Source organism: Camelus dromedarius, chromosome 2 (genome assembly GCF_036321535.1).
Source record: "Camelus dromedarius isolate mCamDro1 chromosome 2, mCamDro1.pat, whole genome shotgun sequence".
Taxonomy (NCBI): domain Eukaryota; kingdom Metazoa; phylum Chordata; class Mammalia; order Artiodactyla; family Camelidae; genus Camelus; species Camelus dromedarius.
Window position 1 is genome coordinate 15,868,077 of NC_087437.1, and position 20,514 is coordinate 15,888,590.

Below are 20,514 nucleotides of genomic sequence, written 5' to 3' on the forward strand. Positions count from 1 at the left end.
TGCTGTGCCCATTGTCCCCAGGCTGTGGGAGGCAGACAGTGCCCCACCATCCCCCTGTCATTCCTGGGCAGGCCTTGACCTGCTTGGATTGAGCATCTTTTTGTTGGTTTCCCTTCTGAAGCCCCCTTCGTCCATCGGCTTGCTTCTCTGCTCCAGCCGCCTAGTTTTGCTGTGTTGCCTTTTCTCCCATTTCCTTCATCTTACCTCTGATTGTGGTCCCATCAGAAAAGAGGGGACTTTTCCCAGAGCCCAGGGCCCTCCTGTGGTAACATATTTCCATTATGTGCCAAGCCCACAGACTCCCAGCTGATAAACACACTAATCCTCCACATTCCTCTGCAGATTCGTTAGCGGTGAATGAGGCTTCTGCTCCCCATGTTTCCCCTGTTGACCTTCAGATCCTCTAGGAAGAACTCAATTCCCTCCCGAGGCAGGTAGAAAGCAGTTAGCGCAAGAGGACATAATCACAGGCCAGAACTGGGCCATCACCTTCCATAGGCGCACTTTGCTAACATTACCCGTGAGTATGAACCTTGTTTAATTTTGCTTCCATTCACAAAATATTCCCAGGGTCCCAGCTGGTGTCTGTCTGGTGTTCTGAAGGTCACACAGGCTTCTGTGGAAGTTTGTAGGTATGCTGATGGCTGGAAGGATATGTTATTATTGTACGCTAAAATTATGAATTAGTTGATCAGAATTTACAAGAAAAAAATTAAGTATCACGGAACAAATTTTGTCAGCACATTTATCCACGCCAGGGCCCATCCATCCCTGCTTAGAATAGGGATGGGCAAGCAGTAGCCTAGCCTGCAGCTTATTTTCAGGCTGCAATAGCAATGGCAGAGTTGAATAGCTGCGACAGAGATCTTATAGCCCACAAAGCCTAAAATAGCTACCATCTGGACCTTAGCAGAAAGTTTGCCAGCTGCCAGTGCTATGCAGTGCACATCCCAGCAGCCCAGCTCCTGAGAGCCAGTGGTAAACTAAGGCCACCTGGGAGGGGGTGCTTCTGGGCTGGGCTGGAGGACTTCACTTAGAGTTGTGTTTCTCCCCAGCCAAGATGATGTACCACCTAACGGGTCAAGCCAAAACCTGTTTGATGGATGGTGTTATGTCCAGTTTGTGTAGTAAGGTCTCAAGCTGGGGCTTGGAGAGTTTGTGTAGAGCTAATGCTTATCTCGTAATGGTCTTCTGAAATGTGGTAATGTCTGAAATATGAAATAAAATGAAATAAGCATGTATAGACTCAAAGGCTAGACAAGGACTATTTGTAAAAAGCATAGTTAGACACTCCCCAAAATGAAATAGTTAGGTATAAAGCTAACAAAATATGTGTAAGATCTATAGAAGGGAAATTTTAAAACTCTGATGAATGAAATCAGAGAAGAACTAAATAAATGGAGAGATGTCCCATGTTCATGGATAGGAAAACTCAATACTGCCATGATGTCAGTTCTTCCCAATGTGATCATAGATTCATTGCAGCCCCAATCAAATTCCCAGCAAGTATTTCGTGAATATTGACAAACTGATTTTAAAACTTATATGGAGAGGCAAAAGACCTGGGATAACCCACACAGAATTGAAGGAGAAGGGCAAAATTAGAGGATTGACTACCCAAGTTCGAGACTTACTATACAGCTACAGCAATCAAGACAGAGTGGTATTGACAAAAGGAGGAGACAAATAGATCAGTGGAACAGAACAGAGAGCCCTGAAGGAGACCCACATAGTCAACTAATCTTTGACAGAGGAGCAAAGGTAATTCAATGGAGCAAATACAGTCTCTTCAACAAAGGGTGCTTGACCACCTGGACATCTGCATGCAAAAAAAACCGAATCTAGACCAAGACCTACATCCTTCATAAAAAGTGTAATTATTTTCACCAACTATTTAGAAATAAAAATAAATAATATCGATGTGTGATTATTATGGGCTAGGTACAATAATAGACACTCTACAAATAGCATTTTATTTGATCTCTGTATTTCCTTGAGAAGCAGGCATATTGCATCGATTAAAACCCACGTCTTGTGAGTTCCACTCCAGCGCCTTCTGAACTGCAGCATGGCTGGCTAGGCAGGGAGGGGTCCTCTGAAGGAGGCAGGTGTGTGTTTTCCTCTGCTGGTAATTAAAACCTGGCATCATTTTTCTAAAGGAAGGGTTGGCAGGCCCAAGGAGCTTAGTGAGACATAAAGAAAACACGGCTCATTGTCTCTGGCCATTCCCAAATTTAACACTGAGTTTTGATTCTTGTAGAGTGAAGTTCCACGTCATCTTGCTGAGATGTGAACTTGAATCCTAGCTCCAAGGGACCTGCCTCTTGGGACACAGTTGCTTTGCTCTTTGCCATTTATCATCATTGTATTACGTCCATTAGAATCATTCTTACAAAGTGAGGAAAAGGGGCCCCTCTCCTTCCCAAGAAAGCCAGCTAGTAGTACTGGTGATGGAATGGTGATGTAAATCAAAATAAGGAGAAGAGAATAGACATCTTATAAGAAAGAGTGTACCCTTGGTGGCATTACTCAATTTAAAAATTAATAGAAGTCTTAGAACAGATTCACATTTCACCAGTTGAGTCTTCTTGGGAAGCCAGAAATAATTGTCCACGCCTATCCTTACCTCCCAGGAGCTGTCCCCTCCTGCGTGCCGGAACTTGACCTCCCTCTGCAGGTATCCAGCGTGCCGCTGCCCTTAAGTTCGGGGTCTCCGAGTACAGAGTGAGGGACCAGTGTGCTCCAGACAAGCTTCTTCCCATGAGATGCTGCAGCCTGGTCACCACGCTAGGGTCTCACTCCCTCTTATTCGGTCACTGATCCGTTCGTCCACCCTCGCAGCAAACATGTATGAGCCTGGCTGTGTCTGTCCTCCAGGGCACATTTCTCACCCTTAGAAAGCCTGTGAACTGCATAGCTCATCTCCCCTCTTGCAAGCTCTTGTCTCTCAGAACCTAGGCAAAGGATGCGAGGCCTTCTGTATACGCATCTAGAGGCCCCAGTGTGCCAGGAATGGAGGTGCCAATATTCCCAGTGACTGTGCGAGGTTAGGGGGGACCATGCCAGGCCTCCGGGACTTTGCAGCTCTGTTAGCTCCCACCCTGCCCATGGGCTCTCCCAGGGCCCAGGGCTCCAGCCTTGCTGCTCAGGGCTCCCGCATGCCCCCACAGTGTAGTGTCCCATGCGGGCAGCATGCAGGGAAGGGTTTGTTCTCTGTGCTTGTCACTCTGCACAGAGGGAAGCGGGGCTTTTGTGAATTCTCAAGTGAATCCTCTGGCCCATTGTCTGGGCCCAGCTCTCCACAGCCCTCCACCAGCACTGTGAAGACAGGGGCGGGGCTGGGAACACCGGATGTATTCCCAGCCAGAGCTGAAAACACTATTCATCCCAGAAACCCCCTATTAAACCACAACAACAGCTCAAAGAGGGAGGAGGGAACAGAGAGTGTGGAGGGGAGGTGGGGGCAGAGGGAGAAGGCCTGAGGGGTGAAGAAGGAGGCGGGGGGGGGGGGGGAGGGGTGGGGGCAGGAGGAGGAAGAGATTTGCAAGGGGAGCTGGCAATGGATTCGGAGCTCTGAGGAGCCTCGTTCCTCCTAGGGAGGCCCTGGTGTGCCTGGTGGGGCTCCTAAGGAGAGCAGTAGGATGTGCCCACCCGGGCGGTGACAGCCCTCTTCCCTCTCCTGTGAGGCTCAGACCACAGGCAGCACGTGCGCTCAGCAGGCGCTGCCCCATCAGAGGCAGTGCGGGCCGGAAGGAGAGCAGATGGAACCTGGAATGTGGGACTAGGGGAGAGAGAGCTCAGAGGTCCTACTCCTCATAATCCTAAGGGCAGCTGTGGAGAAAGGGGAGCAGCTCTTTCTGTGGGGACCCTTTCAGAGGCAAAGCAGGGCCAAAGAAAGGAAATCCTAGGGGCCAGGATTCTGATGGTTTGGACAATCTGACCAGAAAATGGCCAGTCTGGACAGGTAGTGAGTGTCTCATCTGGGGTGGTATGCAAGCAGAGATTGAATGACCAGCTGGTGAGGGTGCTGGATCAGAGGCTGCAGCTTGGGGAGGAGGACCTTGGTTTTTACTCCTTGAGAGGTTCTGACTTGAGAGCAGCGCCCAAATGGAGGTGGGGCCTTTGGATAGGAGGAACGCGAAGTGAGTGGGCAGATTGAGTCGAGACTGGTCATCAGGTCCAAGCTGGAGGGTGAGAACAGTGCTCCAGATCCTGAACCACTGAACTGAGACTATTTTCAGTTCAAAAGGAGACATGCAGGTGTCCTGGAAGCCTGGTTTTCTGGCCAGAAAACCGTAGTGGAGAGCCTTGGGGCTGTAGCTCCTCAAGGAAACGTTTGCCCCACCCCCACAGGGAGCAAACAAGGGCAAGTCCGCAAATGACCCTCCCAAGAGCATCTATCCCTGAAGAGGAGGAGGTGATTTCCAGGTGCCCGCCTGCCCATGGTTGGGAGACCTGAAGCGGTCCTTCTGCTTCCTCTCAGACAAGAGCCTCGGTCCTAGAGTGATCGGTCCCATCCCATCGCTGTTCCACCAAAGAAGGCTGGGCGGAAAGGGTCCAGGCTCGGACCACATGCTGAGGGCAGAGCCAGGCCTAGCTCCCAGGTCAGCTGTCTCCTGGTACGTTTTCCCCGACAAACTGATGTGTATGTAAATGGCCTTCCTTCTCCACGTCTCACTTTACCTGCTTGTTAAGTGGGGACAATTCCCTAACATGTCCCCTCTGTCACCAAGAGTGCTGCCCTCAGGGCTGGGTGTGCCTCTGGGTTGTACAGTGGCATTTATCCGGTCCCTGAAGCTGTGAGGCCAAAGCCTGACAGCTCTGGGAGGGGACAGTTCCTGCCCTGCGAGATTAGGCCAGACTTCCCCTTGCCTCCCTTTCTGCTGCAGAGGGCAGGTCGGGCACTCACAGCCAGAGCGGGAGGGGAGCAGGACTCTGCGGCCCCTAGGCCTGCTTGCCCCAGCTGTGGACACCCAGCAGGACCCCTCTAAGGCTAATGGGGCGGGGCGGCTGCACTTGGAGCTTCAGGTCCCTCTGGAGACATTTCTGCACAAAGGCCTGCACGGCAGGAGTTCGTAAGGCTCGGGGAGGACACAAGTGGGGTCTCAGGAAACGCGGGATGCCGGGAGCAGTCAATGCTATTGATTGGGAAACACAAATAGAAGTCTTCCGAGGGCGCTCTCCAGATGTCTTGGCGATGATAGAGCGGTCTTAGGAGCGTGAGTGACAGGCAGGCCAGGACAGGCTTTCCCGGACAAGGAGGAAGAATGGCAAAAGGTCCATTCCCATGGGCAGGAGACACCCGTGGAGTTACAGGGGCAGCACTGGAGGGGCCGAAGACATCACCCTACTGTCCACCACAGCTGCTCAGCTGGACGAGGCTGTGAACTATGAGCTCGCAGACAGGAGTGAGCCGTTCCCTGCAGGCTCCTCCCACGGGGTCTGCTCTTGGTGGTCCACTGCTGCCATCACCACCATACAGCTGACAGTTGTCGTGTTGGTAGAGTCAGGCAGGATCAGAGCCCAGGATGGACAGGCCATCACAAGCAGTTCAAAATCAGTCCCACAAGAGCACGGGAAGTGATGAAAGGCAGAGAGTGATTGAGGCTACACTGAGGCTGACTCTGTACCAAGGTGAGAGATGGGACAGACTGGGTGGCTTAAATCATCAGGGTGGCCTCCTAGAGGAAGAGTGACTGGGCCTCCACCTTGCAGCCTTCAGCCTTTGAACCCCAGGCCTGATTCACATAGCAGATCTGGGTACATCTGCTGATTCCCCATCCATGGCCACATGCGAGGCACAGAGGGCCCGTGGAGGAGAGTGATGTCACTCATAGTGCCTATAAGACACTGGGCATGAAGCCGCCAGAGAGCAGCCCAGAATGCAGGCTCTACAGAGCTGGGGTGCCAGCCAAGGGTGGTCTGTATTCTCAGGGGCAGGAGGAGAGCAATGGCGGGGTGGTCAGGCAGGCTTCCTAGAGGAGACGAGAGGGACTGTGGCTGCGCCTTAGAGAGCCAGAGGGACTTGGTGGGGTGGAGAGTCAGGTGTGATGAGGACAGATTCTATCTGGGGGACCCAGGTGGTGAGTCTGACAGTCCGCAGCAAGCCAGCCTTGCTTTCCGGAGAGAGAAGGGTGAAGCCTGTGCGTGGAGGTGGGCTGGGCCTGAAGGCTGGATGCCAGGAGGGCAGTGTCATGGGGCAGGAGCAGCCTTGGCAGGTGTGGCCATGTGGAGGGTCAAGGACACTTGAAAGAGGATGTCGGTGCACCTGGTAGGAGGTGTGTGCCTGGCAGGAGGTGCACTGTGGAGCAGCCCCGAGGGGTCGCATCAGCTCCAGTGGCCCCTCGGGACTTAGCAGCCCCAGTCTGGTCCAGGATGTATCCAGGAGAATGCCAGGCCTGCCTGCCAGCCCCCACACCTTCCTTCCTTGATGGGTTGCCCCACACCTGGCGTATCTCCCAAGCCCCTGCCACAGCCCTCCCTCTGGGGGCCCCTGGCTCTCTGGCTGCTGCCAGTACATGCAGGGGCCCTAGGGGCATGGCCCAGTGCCAGTGACATCTGAGAGTTACTGTGCCACAGATCAATCCGGGATGAGGGCGCAGGAGGGCTGCAAGAGAGAGGCGGACGGCAGCATGTTCCTTCTGATTAACGAGCCTGGGCCGCCATCCGTCGTCGGCCTTCATTAGGCTGCAGAGTCATTTTGCATGGGCGTGCGGCCTCTCCTCCCCACTCTTCTCTAGTGATTGATACCCCCCGGGTACCTGCATCCCTCAGAAAGAGAGAGGCCCTCTCTCCTCGCACCCGTGAGGAGCGGAGGCAGTGGACTTCTGGCCGTGATTCTTACCTGTGTGCCATCGCCCCAACGCACGGGTCTGTCAGGGTGGCCAGGGCAAACAGACTTAATCTCCCTTTGAATTCATGGTGCTGGGAGCCTGGAAAATGCCAGGCTCTTCAATTTAAATGAGTCTTTGACTCTCCCCACAAAAATGCAAATAGGTGAAGCACCAAGTGTTGGGCTTCTGGCCAGACCTGCCCCATCCGCGTGCTGGGGCGTTGATTTAAAGGATGTCCCTGAACCACTGCGTTCCTGGGTGGTTCTCTTTTTTTCTCCTTGTTGCCAGATGGTGCCCGTGTTGCTGTTGGAAAGGAAGCTGGGAGGAGGTGAGGGCTTGGGCAGAAGCTCTGTTGAAGGTCTGGTTAAAGGGCCTCCTGATGCCTGAGGCCTGGGCGTGGCTGGGGCTGCCGGCCATCATGCCTGAGCTGGACGGCAGCCTCGGAAGCCCACCTTGCCTGTATCTACCATCAGGATCTGGCCTCTGATGTTTGATGTTTGATGCTGCGGAGGACTGGAGATCTCCAGCCAGGATTGGTGAGACCCACTTTTCTTCTTGGTTCTCTGGCTGTGGCATATTTGCAGACATTGGAGGGGTGCACGTGGATGTGAAAGGGTGTCTGGCCATCTTGAAGGTTGAGGGAAGACATACCAGAATGAGAACAAGAACTGACATCAAAGGAAAAGAAGACAGCAGAAGGAAGACTGACTGGCATTTTATACCTAAGACGGAAGGCTTTCAGGCTCCCCTTTTCCTTGCTCCTGTGTTCAGTCTCACTCCCTCGGGGCTTCTCCTTTGTTGGAGAGCAACTACCAGTTTTTGTGCCCCTGGCCCCTTCTCCATCAAGGAGCCACAAGGAGGCGGGGAGCTGAGTGCAGGGGTGTGGAGGGTGGGCAGGGGTGCACGGAGGGTCCTGGGCACCAGCCCTGCCTGAGAACAGTCTCCTGAGGGCAGGGCTCAGTGCTGAGCCTCCACTTCCAGGTGGACAAGCGCATGATTGAATCCTTTCACTATGACAGTGAACCCGTCAGGCCTGGTGCATCAGGGCGATGGGGAGCATCTGGGAGGTAACAGGACAGGCACTGGGTCACCTTGCCTTCGTTCTGAAGCACCGTTCCTGACCTTGGCCCCTTGGGGAAACTCAAAGTGTGGTTGAGCTGCTTGCTGACTCCTTCCCAAGGGCTCTGGATGCAAGGAGAGACTCTTGCCTTCAGTCCCTGGTGGCCTCCCAAGAGGGAGCACTCTCTAGTGCCACGTGAGACACGAGGTAGGAGAGAAAACCACTGCCCAGCACCATTGTTCTCAAACCAGTGATTCTTCAACCATATTTTTGAAAAATGAGGCCATGAAGCCTGTGAGCCAGGGGTCCCACGTGCTATGAAGCCAAGGCTGCTGGTGCCCTTCTGCCTCACCAGCCAGACAGGCTGTGGGTCATGCGTGCTGTGTGAGTCCTTTACCCTCTCCCACCCTCACTCCCCATCCCAGTCCAGAGCCCTCAACCTGGACTAATCTGGTTAATCCAGAAAGTCTCGCTTCCAGCCCAGCAGAGGGCTGCAGCCCTTGGCTTGGCTGCTGGAGACTGCGGATGAGCGGCTGCCGCCTGGCCGCAGAGCCCACCCTGCACCGTGGGGAGGGAGCCCGTGCGGAGGAGGGCGAGGTGGGAGCACTGGGCTCGGGGTGGGGCCTGTTCATCCAGAGCAGAGCTGAGGCCCGAGCCCCTCCACATGGCCTCTTGAGCTCTGCGCTGAGAGGAGCGCTGAGCCCAGGAAAAGGCCAGCACTGCTCCCTGGGCTTCAGAGTGTGTGTTGAGGCAGGGCAGCCCCTTGGCTCTCTGGGTTCCTCCTTGTCAGCCTTCCCTTTAAGCCTGGATAGGGTTGCAAAGGATCCAGCTGGTCTTCAGGGGCGGCCTGCAGGGGAGGCATTTAGTGCACTGGTGCTGAGTCTGCGGCCCCGTCCCAGATCCCCCGTGCACGGTGTACGTGGGGTGAAGGGGCCCTCGGCAAGTGTCCTTTTGAGGTCAGGCAGGGGTGGAGGCCCTGAGAGAAATCAGTGTGGCTGGAGGGCTAGTGTGGCTTCCCAGTCAGCCCACGCTGCCGGGCCGGAGGGAACCAAAGCCCACCCTTCAGAGTGGGCCTTAGGGTCGGGACCCAGTAGCTGGCCCATCTCAGAGGGTGCAGCTAAGGACCTCAGGCCCGTGAGAAACTCCACTGCCCGCCCCAGGACCAGACACGGGGCGTGCCGGTGTCTGCTGTTTGAGGGGCGCCTTCTGCTTGTCAAGCACTTGTGTGGTAAGTGCTTGGTGACTAATATTTCATTGGCTTGGCACAAATGCCTTGTGACGTGGGCATTATTATCCTTATTTGATGGATGGCTGAGCATGAGCCTTAGGGGTCTGAGTGATGCGCTCCAGGTCGTACAACTGGATAGCATGGGGCTGGAACTCACACCAGGTCCGCCTGATCTGAGTCCAGTGCGATCAGGACAGGGCCATGAGCTGTTGACCTAAGCTCTGAGTAGCACCAGCGACCTGGAGACACAGACGACACAGTTCACAGAGGTGTTGGAGGGGAGATTAATGAGGGCACTGTTTGCCATGGTGTGCACAGAGTTAAACACAAGTGACAGGGAAGACAAAACAGGTAAGGACTCCCAGCAGTGGGGAGCTTTTACCACCCTGGGCCTGAGGGACAAGTGGAGAGGCCTGCGACCAGGACCAGCAGTGGGAGAGGGCCACCGCCCGCTGCAGCCCAGCAGAGGCGTGGGGCATACCCCGCCCCCAGCCTCTCCCTCCCACCTGCCCCAGGCTCCCGGGACAGAGGAGGGTGGAGAGGGATGGTGGGTGGATCTGCAGGAGCTAATGAAGGCCTCCCATTGCCTGCTGGAGTGGGTATCTCTGAAGGAGGCACCCGGCCTTCTCTGTGTCTGTGTTTCCTAAGCTCCCAGCACAGCGCCTGAGTATTTATTTGTTGGAGGAAACCCGACACCTATGTTGCCTGGCGTCCTACCCTCTGTTACGGGTTCACTTGTGTCCCCTCAGAAAAAAGATATGTTGAGGTCCTAACCCCCAGTGCCGTACAGTATGACCTGACTTGGGCATAGGGTCATTGTGGATATAATTAATTAAGATGAAGTCATACTAAAGGAGGGTGGGCCCTAGCCCAGTAGGACAGGTGTCCTTGTAATACAGCGTGTGAAGACAGAGACACAAGGGGGCGGGTGCCCGTGACCTTGAAGGCAGAGGTTGGAATGCCAGGGATTGCCAGCAAGACCCCAAAAGCTAGCAGAGGCGAGGAAAGCTCCTCCCCTATGAGTTCCAGAGGGAGCCTGGCCCTGCTGTCACCTTGACTTTGGACTCCAGATCTGTGAGACAACACATCTCTGTTGTTTGAAGCCAGCTGGATTGTGGTACTTTGTTACAGCAGCCGTAGGAAGCTAATACATCTCCTAAAGCAAGGATGTTTCTATTTTACTAGGAAAAAACATTTGCAGGGTGTGGGTGTATACACGGCCAAGTCACCACAGGACCCAGCCCGACCTGGGGGCTCAGGAGGCGGAGGGATCTACCCAGGCTCTGGAGGTGCCTTGTGGTTTTTTGCCATATTTCTTGGCGACCACTCTAGTGACTGGGAACTGGAAGTGACCCACTGAGGCCAGAGAGGAGAGGGACCCCCTCCAAGCGAGGTTCCATGTCTGAGCTGGGCTGGGCAGAGAAGGCAGCCCTGAGGTGTGTCCCCAGCCCTTTCCAGTTCCTCAGTTAAACAGACCAGATCACGTCCCTACGCTCTGGTCTGCTTCCCGGGGAGCCTGGCTCTGTAGGAGGGGAGGGAGGGAAACCAGAGCTGGGCCTCGGGGCTCCCCGGCTTGTGCACGGGCTCTGCCATGTGTGAACCGAGACCAGATCCAGAGCCCCTCCCGCCTCCCAGAGGCACAGTGCTACGCTGTGACCCATCGACGCTGTGGCTTCTTTTACGATAATTAATTAAACCTTGGAAAATAAAAGAAACAGAAGGAGAAGGGTGTGGTGGGGAGGACTGCGCTAATCTGTGTGTTCTTTAAAAGAGCAAATTTCGCAGTTTATATTTATAATTTAAGTGCCTGTTCCGACTCATTCAGTCAGTCAGTCATTCAGCAGATGGGCTGGACCAGCTCGCCTGTTTACTCAGGCTTGTTTCTCTTCCTCGCCAGCCACTACTGCACATCAGTCCGTGGAGGCTTCTGTAATAACAGCTTCTTTTCACCTAGCATTTTACACTTGGCAGAGACAGTAATAGATGTTATTCCAGTAAGAGTTCTTAAGAGTATACACAGCATCTCTCTGGGCCTGGCCTCATTGGCTGGTGGATGCTGGAGACATGCCTCTTCTGTGAAAGTCCGGCTTTGACACTCAGCCCTGACTTGATCTGCTTGTCAGTCACGGAGCTGGGACTGGAACCCAGGTCTCGGGAGCTGATTGAGCATTTATGCTGTCTAAGGCACCTGATCAAACCCCATGGGCTATGAGTCACAGCTCTGCCTTCTCAAGGTACTTGCAATGAACTTGAGGAGGGAAGATTCAGAACACAATTTTAGGTAGTGAGGAGGAAGAAGCCCTTCCAGGCAGGAGGACCAGCCCGAGTGCAGGTTGGAGGAGTGGAGGGGAAGTGACGGGTTTCCTCTGGGGAACTGAAGGAAGATCAGTTTGGAAAAGGTGGCCTCGATTCAGAAGGTTCATGAAACCCAGAACTTTGTGGCGTATCTTGGATGAGTGGAGAGACTGAAAATCATGAAGTAGGGGAGTGAGGTGGGGTGAAAGACGTACTTTTAGAAGACTGGTTGGATTTCTATTTCTGAACTTACATCTTCTAAAACAACACGGTAATAGTACGGAAGCCCATCGGCAAACTGACGCCCCTAGGCCCACAGCTCTTGCACCTGGCTGTCTAGTCTTTGTACTTAACACCGCAGTTTTATTCCACTGAAGCTGTTTCCAGAGTTGCATCTGTGAGGCATGTACATTTCTGTTTCCTGGTCTGTTTTATTGCTGAGGTTCTGATGCTGTTACATTGTCTTTGTAACACTCCAGGCACGTGACCAGGAGTGTTCTGTCCAGCATTTCCTTCCCCTCCGGATAGGCTGAGTCTAGTGTTCCCGGGTTCTAAACACTGCTGTAATGAACATCTTCATGATATAGAGCGTTTGTTTCCTTTTCTTTTGGAATTATTTCCTTTGGACAGATTCTTGGGGGTGACATCACTGTGTGATCAGAGGACCTGGGATTCCGTAAACCTTTGCTTGGCGTGGCCGTATTGCCTTTGAACCATTTACATTGACAGCAAGAGTAGAACTTGGCAGCTGCATGGTGAGTGGTGCAGACTGGGGCTTCTGCCAAGACACAGCTAGGAGGCAGTTGCTATGGTCCCAGGGCACAGGGCTAAAGCCCTGGACTCAGATGGGTTGCCAAGAATGCAGCTAAAGAAGATGCTGCAAAGAATCACTGTGGCGTGATGAATGATTTGGTGAGAGGCTGAGGGAGAACAAGGAATCAAAGCTGAATGCCTCTCTCGAGGTTTCACACCTGGGCTCCAGAGAATGGGTGGAGGGAGGCAAGTAAGCAGAAGATCCGGATGGGTGGACACATGGATGGGGTGTGAGGGCTTGTGCAGAACACTTTCTAACATCACTCTTTTACAGCTGCGCTGGGCCCAGGGCCCAGACCATGAGTCCCTGAGCTCATGCCCTTAACAGTTCCCACTCAGCCCGTGCCATCCCCGGACCAGAGCCAGCGGACCTCTCCCTCCTCTGGTCCAGGGAGGCAATCTGAGGCCAATTCAGAAGGATGGGGATGAGATTCCAGGGAGGCTGCCTGTACTGGCAGTAGGAAGTCTGGGCAGGTGAGAAGTTGGGGCTTAGAAACTGTGGTTCTGGGGCCTTGGTCAGGGGCTTGAATATCGAGGGCAGGGTGTCACCTGGGGAGTCCTGGAGGCATCATCAGGAGTTCCCGTGCCAACGGGGCTGGTTGTCCCAGTGAGTGGGACCTGTGAAGACTAGACACAGCCCCAGGGAGGGTCTGGGGAAAGAGCTCCAAGAAGCCTCCGCAGTGAGTCCCTGGCAGGCCGCTGTGGTAGGCAGACCAGGGCCAGGGAGCCAGGGCACTACAGGCGCCTGGGGTAGGGGTTGAAGGATGTGAGCTCCAGGGAGTCCTGGTCTGGAGGGCAGCACCGGGGATCCCTGGAGAGGCTGAGGGCGTCCCTGTGGTCAGGGCTGCCCTGCATACTGGGGTCACCGGCATGCTCTGGATCTGGGCGTTGGGGAGACTATTTCCTACACGTCCTATTCCTGTGTGTGTGTGTGTGTGTGTGTGTGTGTGTATGTATGTGTGAAGGGGCAAGTCCCTGTGCTTCCATCAGCCAGGGCCTGGGGAAGGAAGGAGGGCGTGCCCACTGTGTGCCAGGCTCCGTACACCTGTCATTTTATTCCGTGTTCACAACTGTCCCTGGGATTCCCCTCCCTGCCATTCACCCTGGCTGTGGTTGCAGACTGAGCTGCGTGATTATTTGATTAATTTCCATCTTTCCACTTGCCCGCAGGCTCCCCAAGGGCTGGGGTGTCTGTCCTTCTCTGCTCTGCCTCTGGTGCCGGCACAGCACCCACTTGTCTGCAGGAGTGACTCGGACAACCTTGGTTGAACAGACACCAGCATCCCTTTATTCTACCACATTTCAGCTCCCTTCCAGTGATCCTGATGCCTCATGAAGGCAGAGGGAGGCCGAGGGGCTGCAGTGGGCTGACCCGTTAACTCCTGGCATTTACATGATGGGAGCTGGGTTCCTGAACCCACTCTGTCCTGTGGCTACTGGGTTTCAGGAGTCCTCTGGGCCACAGAGGGCAGCACAGGGCAGTGATTGCATGGCTGCTTCCCTGCTTGGAAGGTCCGTGGACTTGCCTTATCAAATACACATGAGGCACTGCTCAGAGGAGGCTTGCAAGGCCCCATTCCATCTGTATATGTTGTTGTATGTTGTTACCACCATGGAAGGACGTTGTAAATATTTTCAGCTGAATGTCTGATTGATGTCTTTCCAAAAAGAGTGGCAGAGCTGTAAGGAGAGGGTTTATTTATCTCTCTTTCACCATGATGGGCATCTAATTCATCCCAAATGTCAATACATCCCAAGGTGCCAATCCAGACAGAATCGAGGACTGTCTGCAGAGAAGGGTGGCAGCTGCCTCTTTCTCCTCGAAGGGGCTCAGACTGGCCCCACCACCAGGACCCTAGGGTGGCGGCCCACCATGGTCGGAGAGGGGAACCCTGAGGGTTTCCATACTGAAGCCGCAGCAGGGAGATTGTTCCCTGGGAAAATGGGGTCTCTTTGCTAGGCTTCTCATGGCCCCACCCCTCTCGGGTTCTTGCCAGTCCAGCCGGCTCTTGCCAGAGGCCCCTTCTGTCTCCCCTCGCGGCCTCCCCTCCCCTCTGGCTCAGTCCTCCTCACCCTCCCTTGTGTTTGGATGGCTCCCACTTCATTCTCATCAGCCTGTCTCTACTCCTCCCTGGTTGCCCTGGGAAGTCACTGTGTCCTCTTTGTCCCAAGTGCCAGGTGGAGATCTCCATTCTCCCTTGCCACTGCCGCCCACTCTGTCCAGGGGACCATAGTGTCTGCCTCTGCTCACACACAGTGTGAGTCTCCTTTTTGGGTGGGCCCACCTACTCCCCACCTGGAGAAGAACTGTGTCCCTTCCCTTGAGTATCTCAGTCTCTTTCTCATGGGCTCGGCCAGTGTAGGATGCTGAGTGGTTCTTTGCTTTTTGTCCCTCCCTCAACTAGACCATAAGACCCACCCCTATCTAGGGGACCCATCGCTCTCATTCTCTGCTGTATCCTCTACATGCGTTACTCCTTGGTCCTCACAAAGAAGGAGGTAGAGGAGATACCAGTAGGTGGTTACCATCGCTGACTCTTATACATCTCTTATGGGTAGTTTACAGATACCATCATTAGATTCTTTCTATCATAGCTAGGAAACTGAAGCTTGGGGTGATTAAGTTATAATAATGAAAGCATTTGTTTTTGGTGCTTTGGGTAATGCAGTCCACCCACAGTCCTATGCACTAACTCGCTCTAGCCCCGTTCTGCAGATGAGGAGGGAGGGAGAAAGAAGTGGCCGCTAAGTGGTGGGAGTGGGACCTGGACCCTGACTGCCCACACCGATGCCCTCTTTCCACTCTGTGTGTCCTCCTCCCCAGCCTCCCTCCCTTGGGCAGCGAGTACGTGCTCCCAGAGAGCAGAGGCCAGGTGGTGGGTATGGGTCCCAGAGCCATGTCCCCTGTAGGCATCGGGTCTGACAGCAACACATGCACCTCCAGCTGGTTTGGTCCCCATGCCACTGTTTGAGAGCAGAAGTGATGGTAAATATTTAATTGTGCTTCCACCATAACTTTCTGCCAGAACTCTCAATATGCTTTATAAATGCAAATGAGTACTCTCTTCTTCTCCAGGGAGATGTAAACCTTCTCAGATCACTTTAATTCAGCCCCCACCAGAGTGTAATGCCATAATCAGGAGCGCTCCGTGCCAGAACACAAACTGCCCTTAATCATACTGAGTGGATGGTTTATGGTCTTGTGGTCTTCCATCTCCGCCGCAGGCAGGATGCAGAGAGATGCATTCCTATTGCTGTAACTTCTGTCCAAGAGGGTGGATGGAAGACATTATTTAGAAACAGATTCAGTGACAGCCCTTGAGCAGGAAACCATGATTATAATCAAGTCTTCGATTGTATTAATGGGGTTAACAAAACAGACCAGCTCTTGGAAGGTTTAGGAGTGAAGGCTGACTCTTACTTTTGATTCTGGACTGTATTTCCCTCCCTGCCCATATCCTCTGCGTGTTCCCTGCTACTTCAACGTGATCCTGAGGTTGGAGAGCGCCACTATATACATTGCTTTAGGGCTTTGGTGGCCTTTGGCTTTATGAGCAAGGACCCCCATCCCAGGACCACAGCAGAGTCCCCGGATGCCCAGATCTGTCTGCTGGGCGGCAGGCTGAGAGTTGAGGCTGTCAGCATCAGCGTGGAAGGCTGCGTGACCCTGTAGGAGCCACTATACCTTTCTGCGCCCTGGTCCCCAAGTCTGCCAAATGGGTTCAGTGACTCCTGCTTCAGGCCCACCTGGCGAAGGCATTTTAATCAAGGAGATGAATTTCTTCAGGGCCACGTGGAGTGCCTTCTGAGAAGTGTATTATGTAAATTTGGTGTGTCATTATGATCATTATTAGTGCTGTGAAGTGGAGACAGGGGAGAGAGGGAGGGCTGCTCGGTGCAGGGATCGGCCTCCCCAGCTGTCAGAAGACCAGAGGAGAAAGCAAACTTGAGAAGTCTGTGCCAGTGCTTGCGTTCCTTCAGATGTGCATGGGCCACGACTCTCCAGCCAAACCCAAACTTAAATAGGCAAGAAAGTCCAGCTGGCTGTATTTGTTGACTCTCCTGTTTGCAGTGTGAGCCCCATTCCACTGGGTTACTCAGGGTGCAGGCAAGCTATGCAGTGTCAGTGGAAGATGGTGCAGCACTGACCTGTTAGCTTCTGTCCACACCAGCACCTGTTGAGACACCGGACCCTGTCTGACCCTTGCGTATAGTCCATGCAGGTCACCATGGGGTGGCTCTGGGTCCCCTTAATTAGACCTCCCTCTGTCTATCTGGGCCATGTCAGCCTGGTGTGGTCGCTCCTGGCTGGGATGCTGGGTGACCAAGGTCCAAGGTTGAAGTCTTGTCACCCCCACAGACTCCTACCATCCCTTCTCTGGGGTTGAGCACCGGGAGACCAGAGTGTAGGCAACCCCTTTTCTCAACTCAGCTCCTCATTTGTCACTCTATTTTCATTCCCTCTGTCCTGCCAATAGGATGACTTTCTTCCAAAACCTTTGGTTTATGCCAAGAATCCGTTTTCCTAAGGGGCCCAGGACTCTGCATTCTGCATTCAGACTTCCTGTCTTCTGCCTGAAACAGTGAGCAGGGAATGGCTGTTCACATGGGGTAGGGGGATGCTCAGGAGAAAAGAGAAGCGAGAGAAACCAAAATAACACATCATACATATTCCCTGTGCCCCTGCTTGTTGAGCACCTGTGCAGCTAGGATGGGCTGTGCCTGGACCTTTGATACATGCCGTGGGACATTCAGGTGGATAAGACCCCTCTGCTAGCCTCAATGGCACCATTATGTGATTTAAAAAGGTGCTGCTCTGGAACATTGGATATCCACACGATAAAATCAATTGTATATTTGACTCATAGCTCCCACCTTAGGCAAAAATTAACTCAAAATAGATCTTAGACCTAGGTAGGAGAAAATCTTTGTGATCTTGGGTTAGGCAAAGATTTCTTAGATGTGACACCAACCATAAAAGAAAAACTGGGTAAATTCTCTAAAATTTAAAGTGTCTACTTTTTGAAAGACACTGTTAAAGAGAGAAGCCACAGAATGTGAGAAAATATTTGCAAAGTGTGCGTCTGATAAAGGACTCGTATCCAGAATATATAAATAACTTTCCAAACTCAATAATAAGAAAATAACCCAATTAAAAAATGGAAAAATGTTAAACAGACACTTCACTAAGAGAGATATACAGGTGACAAATTATTGTGTGAAAGGATGTTTAGCATCCTTCTACATTAAGGAAACGAAAATTAAAACCATAATGAGATACCACTACACATCTATTAAAATGGCCAAAATGAAAAATGCCTGATCATGCCAGGTGTTGGTGCAGATGTGGAGGAACTAGAACTCTTCATGCAATTTCTTTCATGTAGGGGGTAGGGTATAGCTCAGTGGTAAGGTGCTCACTTAGCGTGCACAGGATCCTGGGTTCAGGTCTGCGGTACCTCCATTAAAGTAAATAAATAAAATTTAAAAAGAATTTGTCTCATGTAGTTGCCAAAAACTGGAAATGCCAGATGAATAGGTAGACAGAAATGTCATCTCTCCATACAGTGGGACACTATTCGGCAATAAAAAGGAATACACTATTGATACAGCGTGATCAATCTTAAATATGCCAAGTCAAAGAAGCCAGATTAAGAAAACAGTATGTACTACATGATTCCATTTATGTAAAAGTCTAGAAAATGCCAATTAATCTATTCTATATATGACAGAAAGCAGAGCAGTCACTGCCTGGGGACAGTGACAGGCTGGGGCAGGGATGGGGGAAGAAGGAATTACAAAGGGACAGGGAATTTCTGGGAATGATGGCTATGTTCATTGTCTTGATTGTGGTGATGGTTTCATGGGTATAAATAGATGTCAAAACTTATCAAATATTATGCTTTAATTATGTTTATTGTATGTCATTTCTACCTCAACAAAGCTGTTAAAAAAAAAAAACCCTAAAAACGAAGGGGTTTTGGGTTTACAAGTCAGAGCTCTGATCCGCCTTTTGGGAAGAGTTTCCATTGAGAAGTGGGGTTTGACAACAGTCAATAATAGAAGGAAAAGGAGAGGAATAAAAAAAGAAAAAGGTACCCTGTGTCCAGGACACTTTACTGCTGTCTGCCAGAAAACAGTTTTGATGAATATCAACTCTGTGATCCACATAGTGCCTGGCGACCTCTGTGTGTGAGCTGCAGCCACCCGGGAGCTCCTGGGAGCCACAGCCAAATCAGGGCGTCTGTCTCCCTCGCTGGCCAGAGGGATTGTAACCAGGAAGCAGGTCCCTGGGGTCTGAGATGTGCTTTTGTGTTCTGGGTAAGGCCTTTGCCAAAGCTGCGTGAGCCCCCAGCAGAGTCTTAGGGAGGGGGTGGCTGTGTATCTGGGCTCAGGGGCAGAGGGACCTGCAGGAAGGCTGAGCGTTGAGGCCAGAGGAGCTGAAGGGAAATCACCCAAGAGTAAGTGTCAACACGGATGCTGGAGGGAAGGCAGAGGAGAGTGGTGGGGAGAAAGGAGAGCAGAAGGGCGAGGGTGGAGAGGCAACCCAGTAGGCAGGGGAGGGCGGAAGGAGGTTGCCGAGGAAGGCTGGAAGGAAGAATTAGATTTGGCTACTGGATCAACACAGCCTGGGAAGAGCTGGTGATGTGGACGTGCGGGAAGAGGATGTGGGAAGAAGCCACGTCTTGGGGGAAAAGTGATGAGCGGGCAGGTGACTTCACCCCATACAGGTGGCTTGGGGTCATTTGGGTAGAGACTTAGCATCAGGAGACCTGAGGTCTGTGCCCAGCTCTGCCATGAGCCGTGTCGTCCTGGCGGACCTCTTCCCCTCTCTGAGCCTTGGGCTTGGTTGAGGGGTCCAGGACTCCTAACACTGACATTTACAGTTATAAGTAACTTCATGAACGTAAGGGCCACTGTCCCATAATTCTTCTAACTTACCAATTTTTCTCTTTTTGGTCTGCAGAAACTTTAATGGACACCAGGACAGCTACTGCAGAGCTGGGCTGGACAGCCAATCCCGCATCAGGGGTGAGTGTCAGATCATCCATCCTTCAACCTCACTGGGTAGTTGTGGGGCCAAGGACGGCTTTGGGGAGCAAAGCCTGATTTGCCCCTTTGGGTGGTGGAATACAGGTGTGAGTCCACCGCCCATCCACAGAGGCGACAGCAAGGCTCGTCATCCTGAGCGGCTCCCTGGTGCGGAGATGCAGACCCTCTCTGGATGCAGCCGTCCAGGTGACTAGGGTGTGCCTGTGGGACTGGGGCCAGTGGGCACTCAGGCAGACAGACATCTGTGTTGCCCATGGGACCACAGAGAGGGCAAGGGCTTGAGGAGGGGCTGGAATTCAGAAGGGCGGAGGCTCTCTTTCACCTGAAATTGCCTTAAAGCAATGTTCTGGATTCATTAGTTCACTGGCCAGACCCTGTAGCTATAGAGATGAAACAGTCTGGAGGAGCTCATGGCCTCCAGTGGGATCCACCATGTTCATGAATAAGCTGAAGTACATCTTTGTAGCAGTGGAAAGATGACAGGCAGGTGTGGGCACAGAGCTGGGAGTGAGCACTTCGGAGGGAGACAAGAAGCCTTTACCAGGAAGGTGCGTGCAAGGTGGGTTTTGGAGGGTGAGTAGGAGTTTGACAGGTAGTGACTGGAGAGTCTGGAAACTCCTCCCAATAGGAGGAATAGCTGGTTGAAAAGGATAGGGTCATGAAAAGATGTAAGAGGCAAGAGTCTGTGTGTCTGGAACATGGCAGGGTGTGGGCAGCGCTGAGATGGGGCTGGGGTATGGATTGGCCGTGGTGGGTGTGCAGCACTGGAACCGTGCTGCTGAGCTGGCAGTTTGGACTTACCCTCTAGGGAATGGATGGGTCCTGGGCAGAAGAATAAAACAGGCAGGCTTGCCGACAGGATTGTAGAGAACAGTTGAGAGAAAGGCGTTTAAGAGGCTCTTGCAGCTGTCTTGGGTGGGTCAGAAGAGGGGAATTAAAACGGGATACTCAGACAGTTTACAGGAAACCAAGGGGGAGGCATTGGCAACATTTGGCAATGGATGGGCTGTGGACGGAGCAGGGGAGGAGTTTAGAATGAGATTCATGTCCCTAGCTTGGGTGCCTGGCTTGTGGTGGGGCTTCATCATGAAGGGAGAGGGCAGGAGGAGGGCATGGACTCTTAATCCCAGGAAGGGGTGAGGTTAGCAGGAGCAGGATGGGCTAGGCATGCCTCCTCTCTCCTTCTCTGCCTTTGATAACCTCCAGCCCAGGACCCAGTGTGGCTCTGCACC

The 20,514-nt window shown here is 52.9% G+C and overlaps 1 protein-coding gene across 1 annotated transcript in view; it reads left to right on the top strand.

The window, feature by feature from the left end:
* Positions 1 to 20,514, top strand: part of EPHB1 (EPH receptor B1) — a 408,729-nt gene that overhangs the window by 104,209 nt on the left and 284,006 nt on the right. Inside the window, exon 2 of the mRNA XM_031439520.2 lies at positions 19,197 to 19,261. Coding sequence (XP_031295380.1) covers positions 19,197 to 19,261 — 65 coding nt within the window. The remainder of the gene's footprint in view (positions 1 to 19,196; positions 19,262 to 20,514) is intronic.